The sequence below is a fragment of the Carcharhinus amblyrhynchos genome, chromosome 23 (assembly GCF_965287045.1).
Source record: "Carcharhinus amblyrhynchos chromosome 23, sCarAmb.v2.hapA, whole genome shotgun sequence".
In the NCBI taxonomy this organism is placed as follows: Eukaryota; Metazoa; Chordata; class Chondrichthyes; order Carcharhiniformes; family Carcharhinidae; genus Carcharhinus; species Carcharhinus amblyrhynchos.
The window spans coordinates 40,853,059-40,865,060 of NC_137346.1; the positions used below are offsets into that span (position 1 = coordinate 40,853,059).

The window sequence follows — 12,002 nt, forward strand, 5'->3', positions numbered from 1 at the left end:
GTTTTACGAGACTCGCCCGAGTGAGATTGTAAAATCCCAGCCACTGTCTCTGACTTCCCACAATTATCTGCAATATCCTCAGATGCTGCACGTCCAAACGCAGTGACTGTCGGAAAACGCAACAGCTATTCATCTTAAACAAATGACTAGTAAACCTGTTTTTTTGGCAGATTTGGTAAAAGGGCAACTGTTGATCAGGGCATGGAAAATCCCCTGATTTTTGAATAATATCATAGGATGTTAACATGTACTCGACCACTGAAACAGTCAATTTAATGTCTTATCCAAAGAAGGAGACCTTCAGGAATGCAGCATGGATTGTAAACTCACGCCCTGCAGTGAGCCCCCGATCGTCAATGTTCTAACTCAAGAGATGATAGTGCTATCAACAGTGCAGAAATGACATACAGTAAAATCATCAAGTTGATTAGCTGTAAACTGATTTTGCAGTACTTACTCAGCAACTGAACCCAGACACTTCATTTTCCATATTGAGGAGCAGGAATACACCAAACACCTCAAACATGCTCCAAGTCCCGAGCTAGCTGCTGGTATATCCAAGATTATGAACATGTATCAAAACGACAACACTTTAAACTTTACTAGCTTAGTCGCCTTATGTTTTAAGTAGAAATATGGTTAGGTGTTATGACAAGGGCATTTCTGACCCGTTTTTGAGAATGACAAAGAGAAAGTGGCACTGATACCATGCATAAATTCATTTTTTTAAAATCCAGAAATTGGTCATATACCTGCACTTAGGTGACAGTCTTTAACTTGAAACTGAAGCTCATTTTCATTGGGGATATCTTTCCATGTAGCAAGGAAGACCTGGCGCTCTAGAAAACAGAAAGCAAATGATTAGAAACAAATGCCCAGTGGCACAAAGTACAATCTTAAAATGAAGGTAAAACTGACATTTACTTGGTGTATTTTTGGATTCAAGGTGAAGGGTGACCATGCTGGAGGTGATTGAGATTATTTCTATTTTTAATAACCAAGGCCAGCAGCAAGCATTCCAAGGAGAGAACTGGAGGAGAAATATTTGGCCTAATCTGACCACAGTGTTTAAAAAGCCCAGCTTTAGGAGAGAACCTTGAATGATCTAGTGTAATATGCCCAATTTACATACACCGCATTCTAATGATCCCTGAGACAGAGGATTTGGAGTAGACTCTTTCTCTGTACAGTGGCATCCACAAGGAAATCAGGCAAGGTGCTAAAAAATTCCCGAGTTTCATATTTCTCCCATTCCAGAGGATCCTTTTATCAAATAAGTCTGATTGATTCTGACTTGGATTTGACTCAATGTGCTATAAATTATTACTATACAACTCACTTTCCCCCATCACCAAATTAAAACAAGTCCTTATTTCAGTGATCCCTCATTCAAATATTAAACAGCTAGAATTAATTAGAAGTTCACGTTTGAAGCTTTTTTGCGGACAGGTCATTAAGCCTGATGAATAAGGGGCCTGAATTAAAATGACAACTGCAGAAGAACCTTGAAACTTAATTTCTATTCATGCAATGGTTCCTGGTTTATACAATACCAGCAATCACTTGGTGATTTTAAAAAATTAAGAAATCAACAAAAGAAGCAGCAAAACTAAATGGGCACTGAAGCTAATCACAGTTCATTACGGAATTATTTTGAAATGATGCCCAGATGGTGAGAATCTTTGAACGACAGACAATTATAACATTTTAATTTGTTAATGTAGAATGGTTGGCAAGAATTCCTCATCAACTTGATTTGATGCAAACCCTGCAAGGGGCATGCAGAAACTAGAATAGAATACTGGTTTAGCCTCAACTGAATATTGCATCCAGTTCCATCCGCACATCACTTTGGGAAAGATGAAAGGGCTTTACAGAGAGTTTAGAAAAAAGTTACAACAATGGCCCCAGGATGAACAACTTCAGTAACATAGATCGGAGGAATTGGAACAACATTGACTGGAGAAGAGAATGTTGAGAGGAGATGTGATTGACGTATTTAAAATCATGAGGGATCTGGGCAAGATTGGGAAAAACTGCTCCCTGTACTGGAAGAATTGAGAACAGGGAGGCACAGATTTAAGGTAATTTGCAAAAGCAATGGTGACAGGACAAAAAACATTTTTAGGGAACTTCTAGTGTCTGGAATGCACTGGCCGAGAGTGTGGTGGGGGCAAGTTCAATCGAGGATTTAAAAGGGAATTAGATTACCCAAAAAGGAAGAATGTGCAGAGTTACTGAACAAGTCAGAGGAGAGGCACTATTGTTCCTTTAGAGAGTGAGCACAGCCGCAACAAGTCGAATGGTTACAGCACAGGAGATCATTTTGAGATTTCGGAACAGAGAAGGTTAATGTGTAAGCTGAGAAGTGTGCAATGTGGAGAGTCACCTACTGCATTTTTAGATGGTTACTTGATAGGGAATGATGTAATATGGCTTTTTTCTTTATCACATTCCTATCACTGAGGGAGACTGGTCTGTTGCACTCCAGTAAACACTCTAATGCCGAGGAGAGTGAGAAACAGAGATTATTCCAACAAATGCAGCTTGACGTGAAATGTCGATAGCTAGTGAAGTGTACCAAGGGTTGATGAGAATGATATTAAGGCTAACTGCTCAGGGCATTTCACATGGATATAGTTGGGTTGCAGCATCTTGGTACAGTATAGGTCGAATAAAGTAAACTCACCCCCTCTATGGAGCTAGAAACAAATTCAGGCCACGGATTTTTACCAATTTTTGTACTGGATTAAGAAGCACAAGTGGCATTGTGGAAAATTGAAATTGACTTTGATGTCTCAGGAACTGAGGCGCTTCCACAACGCATAAGTGCAAATTGCTCATTGTTATTCAGTAATTCCAAGGTGCAAAGACTTCATCCACCGAGACAGAGGGGATTGATCTTCACTAATAATGTAGATCAGGAACGCAACTTGTAAAGCTCCTTGTACCAAATAAATTCAGAAAGCTTCTTGAAAAGCCTGTTTATTGCACAACATTGATTTTTTTTGCAAAAACAAGCACTGAGGTTTGAAAAGTGTGCACGTAGTTTAAACGAGAATGTGAAATATCAAGCACTAATTCTCTTAGACATTTAAACGACACACTGTATCTTTACTCTTTCTTTCTGGAAAAATCGTAAGCTGGGGTCAGCTCTGTCAACCAAGTTATTTTGAAGGTTTTAAAAAATTCTTTCAAGGGATGAGTGCTTCATCGGCAAGACCAGCAGCTGCCCTCGAGAAAGTTGCGATGAATCGCATCTTGAACTGCTGGCATGCACGTGCTGTGGGTGTGCGTTTAGCACTGTAAGAAAGAGACTCCAGAATTTTGACCCAGCAACACAGAAGGATCTGTGATATAGTGAGAGGCTTAGAAAGAACTTGCAGGTGATAGTGGTCCCACGCATCTGCTACCCCTGTCTTTCTGAGTGGTAGAGGTTGCAGGTTTAGAAGGTGCTGTCAAAGGAGGCTTGGCAAGTTGTGACAGTCCATCTTGTATATCTGCTGCCAATGTACATTAGTAGAGGAAATGAGTGGGGGAAAGATGGCAGCACAGTGATAATGCCACTCGACCAGCAACTCTGGAACACAGGTTCAAATTCAACCAGTGCAACTGATGGAATTTAAATTCAACTAATAAAAATCTAGGATTAAAAGCTAGCTTCGGTAATGGTTATCATAAAACAATTGATTGTTGAAAAAGAAAATCTGCTTCACTAATATCCTTCCAGAAAGGAAATCTGTCATCTCAAACTGAACTGGCCGAATGTGACTATCCGCAGTAATGTGGTTCACTCTTCAACTGCTCCGCTGAAATGCCTAGCAATTAGGGATGGGCAACAAGTGCTAGCCTGCCAGCCCTTGAAACAAATAAATAATTTTAAAAATGGGGTGCTGATCAAATGAGTTGATTTATCCTGAAACGTGTCTAGCTTCTTGAGTGGTGTTGGAGCTGCACTTATCCAGGCAAGTGAGGAGGATTCCTTCACACTCCTGACTTTAGCCCTGAAGATGGTGGATAAATTTTAGGAAGTCAGGGGGTGTGTGTGTGGCCACAGAGTTCCCAGTCTCTAATCTGCATTTGGCAGCCACAGTATTTGTACGGTTTGTTCCACCAGGTTTGGTTATTGGTAACTCTCAGGATGCTGAAGTTCTAAATTGCTGTGCTATTACATGACTAACAGGGAGCAGGATTAAAGGACAGAGTTGTTAATAAAAGGCTGCTTTTTTATTCTCCCATCTCAGATGTTGAGCAAAATATCACAAAATACTGTCAACATTTCAAAACAAAGGATATGCAACATTTCAATTTTAATAATGGATCACTTTTTTTATTGCTATATCTCTATTATTTTATGTTTTTATTTTGGATTACAAGCAGTGAAGGGATTTTATTACTATTAAAATATGGCAAATCCATTGTGAATTCCAATTTCCTAAATGCACACTGGATTACTCCCACATTGCATCGCCTACATTGATTTATAAATGCAAAATGTTAATACTGTAAATAACAACCTGATGAAGGATTACTGCAAATTGGCAGATTAGTTTCCATCTGGACACCGACAAGGAAATATACAGTAAAGGAAGAAAAGACTCAACAATTCAAAGTTCGTCAGTTTTGGAAAACATGACAAGTTGCAAAGCATAAAAAAAATCAAATCAGGTCTGGAAGATTTTCACATTGAAGCAGCCTATTGTCAGCACAAAATGTATTTCCAGGTCAGGAAGTGTAATTATGTGTAAAAGGTCCTCATATTCTGTCCCAACCTCAGGAGAGCAATGCCTACTGTACGACTGTCAACATACTGCAGATATAGCAGCAAGTTTGTGTTTTAGGCCTTAAATACAAGAAAGAGGGTCTTTTTCTCGGAGATTGAGAGTACATTCTGCCCATCTTTATAAGTGATAGGAACAGCATGTTGCCAGATCAGATCATGATTTTATTTTTGCATACGCGACACATCTTAACTACTAGTGTTCCTAAATATTATAATTCATAGCAAATAGGCTTAGGGAGGCAGATTAATTGATCTTTAAAGATAAGTGCGCAGATAAGGGGAAAAACATGAGCAAATAGCCTTCTCCAATTTACTAATATATTGCATAGGCACCAGTCTCAAAGAGCAGAAAATTTTTCATGCTTTAAGTCAGAAGTTTATGGCTTCCAATCCCAATTCCAAAGAACAGATAATCTTAGTTAATCTTTGACGGTAGAACTGAGGGAGTGCTGACATGTTGTATTTTAAATCAGAAGCTAAATTGAGACCACATCTGCTGTCTATGGATGGCTTTAAAAGATTCTATTGAGTTATTCAAGGCTAGATGGCCCAAAATGTTCTACGACAGTCCTCAATGTCCTTGGACTAAAAAAATGGGAAATCAAGGAGGGTTTCTGATCCAGGTCATTACACAGTGTGCATACTGGATGAGGACTGGCTCAGCTCATTTTATGACGTCACTGTGGTCAAATGGTCTTAGCTTGCGCGTCTTATACAGAGAATGGGTGGTGTATTGAGGAGTACCTGGCACCAGCTCTTCTAGATTCAGACAGCTTAGGAGGAGGTGGTGCGAAGTAGAAAACTAACCAAACAAAGACCGATTGTAAATAAACCAAAGTAAAACTATTCTGAAAATACAAATCTTGTACGATGGCTGGCAAACTAATTCATATAATTATGCACAGCCAGCAGGTGGATTAAAGAAAACAAGCAAAACAAATTGGTTTGGAGACACAGGCGTCAAATTTTCGTGAAAAGTCATTACCGCTAAGATGTGCGTAGCAGATCAAAAATAATCCTACCTGAGTGAAGAACAGGCTTCTGCATGTTTAACAAATTAACCAGAGAATTTTTTTTGTTATTGTTGAGAATTTTCTCAACCTTTTAATGAGCATCTACCATGAACAATTGGAAGCCTCAAGCCGAATCAAAAAGGAGCCAACTCGATGTTTGGTGCTTTTAATCAACACAGTCCCCACTATCTCAGCAAGAAACATGGAAGCACGTTCATTACAACCGTAATCTGACCTGTCAGAATAAAATGCGATGAACAATTACACAGGGCTATAAAGGATCCTGAACACGTGTAAAAATGTGGTGTTGGTGCTTACTGTCTGTCTGCTTAAGGAAAAGATAATGTGACAATATGTATGGTTGTAACAGCGCAGCAAGGAAAGAAGGGTAGCTAACCAGAAATTATAACTTTTTTTAATGCCATAATTATAGTGCATTAAGCAGTGAAGTTTGTCATCTTAGAATAGAGCTGCCAGAATTGGCTATTTTCTAATATTATTATTTAAAGTCAATGCAGCAGACACTTAGTGCTTTTTAAAAACTTCATGTTTCAGATTTAAATAGGAGATTCCCCAGTGGTAGTATCTTTAGCACGATAAGAGCAGTGCAAAAATGCTTCAAGGTGATCCTGCCCCAAACTGACAATTCCTGAGAAGTCATTTCTGTGTTACTACACGTTATGCTACTGGCACTGGGGCATCGGAAATTGTGCATGTAAACCAAGGTATTAATCTTAATACGGATAGGTTCAGGAATCCGCACAAAGCTCAGCTGAATGTGGCCTTCAATGCTGGACTTTGTTATTAAGGAATGAAGTTATTGAGGACTGAAAAGTCCAGTTGCAAGCATTGACAGGCAACCTTGTTAGAATTGTATTAATTGAATGCATTCATATCGTGCAAGAAAACGAAATGGAAAATGTAAATATAAAATTGTCTATTAACTGTAAGAGAGAGTAAAGTGTGTTCTGGAATACGGAATCAAAGATGAGAGAAGGAGACCATTTGCTAAATGAAAACACAATTTGGATTCACTATTCTGAGAAAACCATAGGTTTGCAATAGAGAAATCACCACCCTTGACTAATTGCACATTGGGGATTGGCTGCTGTGAGAAACTCAGATCGACGCTCAATGCTGGCAGTTTATTCAACCATTACAGTGTACTATCGACAACGAACACTGAATTTTCAGCCCCACACAGCCCCAGCACAGCTGTACTTTCAAGTTCAGAGAACATTGCTTTTGGCTTTTGTAGAAAAGGCAACCATTCTAGACACTACCCTATATGCAAATTCCACTACTGCTGCATCCCCCTCCCCGTAAGGCCAAAAGCATCATTCAGACAAATATCTGAGGAATATGACTGAGGAAGTTTGAAAGTTTGACTGGCAGATATCAAAGGTTTAATTTTACTTTCAGCTTGCATCAAATTTGAAAAAAATACCTAGTACTCGACCCACACAAGCTGGCAGGACAATGAATACTGTGCAGTCAACTTGAGAGCACACTTTAAAATCCCCAATCCAGCAAACACCATAAACCAGCAAAATATCTGCAACATTTCCTCTATTTGTAACAGGAATCAAAATTATGGTGGCACACACTTGCCAATTTAATGGCAAATTGTGATGCTCAGCAAGCCAGGCACAAGTTTATCATGCAAGCTCAAGCTCGCTCATTAATCATTTATTGACAGTCCTCTCCCAGAGAGATGTAAGCAGAGCCCCTTTTGGTCAAATCTGACCCAGGATTAGGATGCTGGGAGATTAGAACTGGTTTCATTCTGTGCAGTAAAAAGTCTGACAACACCAGGTTTTAGTCCAACCTATTTAATAATAAATAGGTTGGACTAAAACCTGGTGTTGTCAGACTTTTTACTGTGTTTACGCCAGTCCAACGTCGGCATACCCACTTCATTCTGTGCAGCAGACTAAAGTCATCCATTGCCGGAATTAGGTAAATCCATAACGCTCACTGTTAGTGGCCACCTAAAAATGGGTTCACTGTAGATACAGACTTATAAGACCATAAGATAGAGGAGCAGAATTAGGCCATTCGGCCCACAAAGTCTACTCCATCATTCAATCATGGCTGATATGATTCTCATCCGCATTCTCCTGCCTTCTCCCCGTAGCCCTTGATCCCCTTATTGGTCAAGAACCTATTTCTGTCTTAAGGACACTCAATGACCTGGCCTCCACAGCCCATTGTGGCAATGTGTTCCACAGATTCACCACACTCTGGCTGAAGAAATCCTTCTAGACACATAGATTAAGACCAAAATATGTGGATTAAGGAAGTAAGTAGCAGAATGAATAAACAATTGGCTGCAAATGAAGAACAGGGTAAAGATAGTTATTCAGCTTGGTAATTAAATGATGTTCCACATGTATCAGGGCCGGGGCTAATATTGTTTATGAAAATGATTTGAACTTGGGGCATCAGAAATACAAATTTAAAACTTGCAAACAATACCAAATTGGAGATGCAGTTAATACAGAGGATGACTGCAATAAAATATAATGCAACATTCATAAACTTGCAAAATAGGTATGGAATTGGTAAACGCGTTTCAACAGTTTTATATAAAGTGGCATGTTTCAGTAGGAAGACAATCTTTAGAACGCAGTAAGGTCTAAATTAGGTTTACAGTGCATGCTACGCAAACACACAAAGCATGATAAATAAGGTCGGTGAGTGCATGTGCAGAAAGCCACATAGCAATAACAGATACCTGGGTCAAAAAAGGACAGGAACGATTAGTACAAAATAGTTCTGGATAAAAGGTGTTCAGCACAGACTGAAAAGAGAGAGGGCGACAGTGTTGATGGAGAATAGTATGTGCGTGAGAGAGAAAAGGAGAGCAGGACGGGGGTGCCCTAGAGGAGTCAATAACAATCTGTTTGGCTAGAGTTAAGAAACAATAGAGCTAACATTGCACAAATGGGTGCATTCAAAATTACAGAAAGTGAGAAAATTTGCAGGGAAATTACAAAGACGTGCAAAACCATGGAGTAACGGTGAGGGGAGAATAGTTATCCTAATACAGATAGGAATAGTAACATACAATGGGCAAAGAGGGTGAAGAATTTCTGCAACAAGGAAGGAGGCATTGCTGGGTCTGGGGAATGAGGTTGACAAGTGGATCAAGTATCAGTAGTGAAATATTTGAGGGACAGATGATCATTTTATCATGGAAGTTTAGGAAGCTCTGGAAAGGGCCATAGGGCAATATAGAGTAAAAGTACTTAATTGGAGGAGGGCTACTTTCAATGGCAACAAAAATTAAAGATTAAGAGGCACAACTGTAACAAAACAATAGAATGTACTCCAAGAGGAGAACTTCAAGTAGAATTGAGGTAAATTTACAAAAGGGAAAAGGTAGAGCAACAAAAGCCACTCTTTGGGTGAACAAAGAGTTAGGGAGCAAGATTAAACTATGATCTCCAAATAATGGATTTGAGCAATTTTCCAATGACAGATAATTGGCTAACTGGCCTATATCATCTTCTTTGTCTCCTTTTCTTGAATAAAGGTGTTATATTTGCTATGTTCCAATCTGCTGGGACCTTTCCGTAAGCTAAGGAATTTTTGAAGATTATGCCAATTATAACCAATGCCTCTATTACCTATGCAGTTGCTTCTTTTAGGATCCTAGGATGCAAACCATCTGGTACTGGGACTTGTCAGGCTTTAGATTTATACCTTCACAACACTTCTGTCCTGGCGATGGCAATTGTTTTAAGTTGCTTTCTCCTTTCATTTCTTAATGTTCCAGTGTCTTTGGGAAGTTTTTTTTCAAGTTTGCTACAGGTTTACAGATAGGTGCAATTCTCTGTCTCCAAGTATTTATGTGCAGATTGCGCTGGGGCCACACAGGGTTGCAGGATCATGAGTGAGGGGCACATTCAACGCCGGTGAGAACCTGCTTTAGTATTCGCCACGCACACCCATGCACCCCCTAACCCAGACATAATCTGGCTCCTGCTCTGAGAGGGTGGTAACCAGATTATCATATTTAAACATTAAGTATGCTTACTCAGTTTCAAGCCAGTTTCTCCCTGTTCCAACGATTCTCTGACCCTCGGGTGCAGTGGGAACATGGCAGAAATCACTACTGATCTCCAAAAATGGAAACCAATTGTGATGACCATGCTGAGGGGTTCGGAGACCATTGAAGATCTTGGGTGGTCAGGGATATGACTGGATAGTACCCTGTGACAGTGTCAACCAGGCTGGCAATCTACGTCTGGGGGGGGGGGGATGACATGTCATCAATAAGGGGGAAAATCTGGAAGTCCGTGGTGGGGGAGGTCTTCAATTTTATTGCGATTGGGGCAACCTCCAGGTCTCTGCAAACCAGTGCAAAACTGGTATTCCGCAATATTCTACGCAGGTTCCTTCTCTCACCCCATGATGATATATTTCAAGCTTAGTCATCAATGTTCTGTGCTAGTCTCATTCTACACATTTTCTTTGGTATCATGCTGACTGCCTTATAGACACCAAGTTTTTACAAACTCTTTCATGGGATGTAAGCAATTCTAGCAAGGACAATGCAACTTAATAGATTTGCTGCCATTCTAATTCTCCTTCAGGTGGTGGTGGTATGCTGCCTTCTTGAACTACTACGGTCCTCCTCCTAATGGTAGGTATACCCAGAGTGTTGTTAGGAAGGGAGTTCTAGTTTTTAACCTTGTTGTTTTTCCTTCTGATGAATATTAAATAACATGGCAATGGCTGAAATTCCAATATCCTGGAACATTATCAGACCAATTGTCCCAATTGTATCTAAACTTTAAGCTTCAGTTTTGACATTAGAGACCTATACATTAGACATGCATGCTCAAAGATTCGCTCAGTTTGCTATGAAATGTTATACGTGCATCAGGATTAGATTTGGATCAGTATTTAAATAAAATTCCAGCTAGATATTTTAAGCAAATAACATTCTCTACATTACACTCTACTGACCCTTTTATTTACTCAATCACTTGTTAACACAAGGTTAGCTTCTAAAATAGGTGAAGTGAATTGACAATTTTAAAATTATTAGAATGAACTAACTGTAAAGAGAATTTTTTAACTCAGATTTGGGGTATGGATTTAAATATTCTGCTTATATCATACTTTTATCTTTTGTTCGTCAAAGTTTCACCAGAACTGGTTTTGCAATAATTTTATGAATTGAATATCAAACTGATCAGAATGTTTATTTCATTTGATTGAATCTTAATCTGAAGGTATTGCCATTTGAAAACAATGCTGCTCAAATTATAAAGCTACCATTCAGACACAAGTACTTTTAAAATACCCACCAAATGTGAATGCAAAATCAAAAGGGAGGAACTACTGCTGGGGTGATAGATTATACAATACTTCTGGTCATGATGTTTCTCCTTTGCAATTCAATATAATTTAATAAATTGTGTTTGCTACACACAAAAACATTTGCAGAATTTTTCTGCCTTAAAATGCCCCATATTGCTAGGCAAGAATTACCTTCCCTAAAGCATTGTTATATTTATAACCACGGCATTTTCCTTTAAAAATATTAGGTTATTAACTGAAATGACTGCTTTGATCTATTTTCCAAATTACGTTTAAACATTTTGAAAATATTTTTGCAGGAGTTTGCAAATAATGATGATATTATAGTCAATTAATTGTTTAATTGATGTGTCTACAACATGTGACTTATAAACCCATCTTTTGATCCAAACGTTTGTTGTATATTAATATACAACACTTACTTTACAGAATTGGAATAATGCAGAGTCGTGAAATGTTTGAACTTGCAAACATCACGTTACAGAACTTTCAAAATTTCAAGTAATGGCCTTTAATGAAAGTCCATGATCTTTATCAGCTTCACCCGTGTAAGAATAGTGTCAAACTGATGGGTAGCAAAATAATTCCTGCTCTCTAGCCTCCAACATACAGGTTGCACAGCTCTTGAATAAAAAAGCAGCACAAATAGAAGGTTTTAGCCCGAAATCCACAACAGGATTAAACTTTAAACCTATTGCTTTCCTTTTCCCCATGGCTTTTGCTAATCTTGAAGGGGAGTAGATTTGCACCTGTAAATCTGATGATACTGCGATGATGAGAAGTATCCTTGTCGGTTATAGTCCATTAACTTGTGTTCTGCCATTGCAAGCTGAAAGTTGTAAACAATACAGGTGGATGGATGCTAAACAATC

The 12,002-nt window shown here is 38.9% G+C and overlaps 1 protein-coding gene across 2 annotated transcripts in view; it reads right to left on the bottom strand.

Annotated features, from left to right (window-relative positions):
- Positions 1–12,002, bottom strand: part of ap2b1 (adaptor related protein complex 2 subunit beta 1) — a 272,901-nt gene that overhangs the window by 78,800 nt on the left and 182,099 nt on the right. For both annotated transcript variants that reach the window (XM_080210859.1, XM_080210856.1), the window contains one exon: positions 753–839. In XM_080210859.1, the coding sequence (XP_080066985.1) occupies positions 753–839 (87 nt within the window). The remainder of the gene's footprint in view (positions 1–752; positions 840–12,002) is intronic.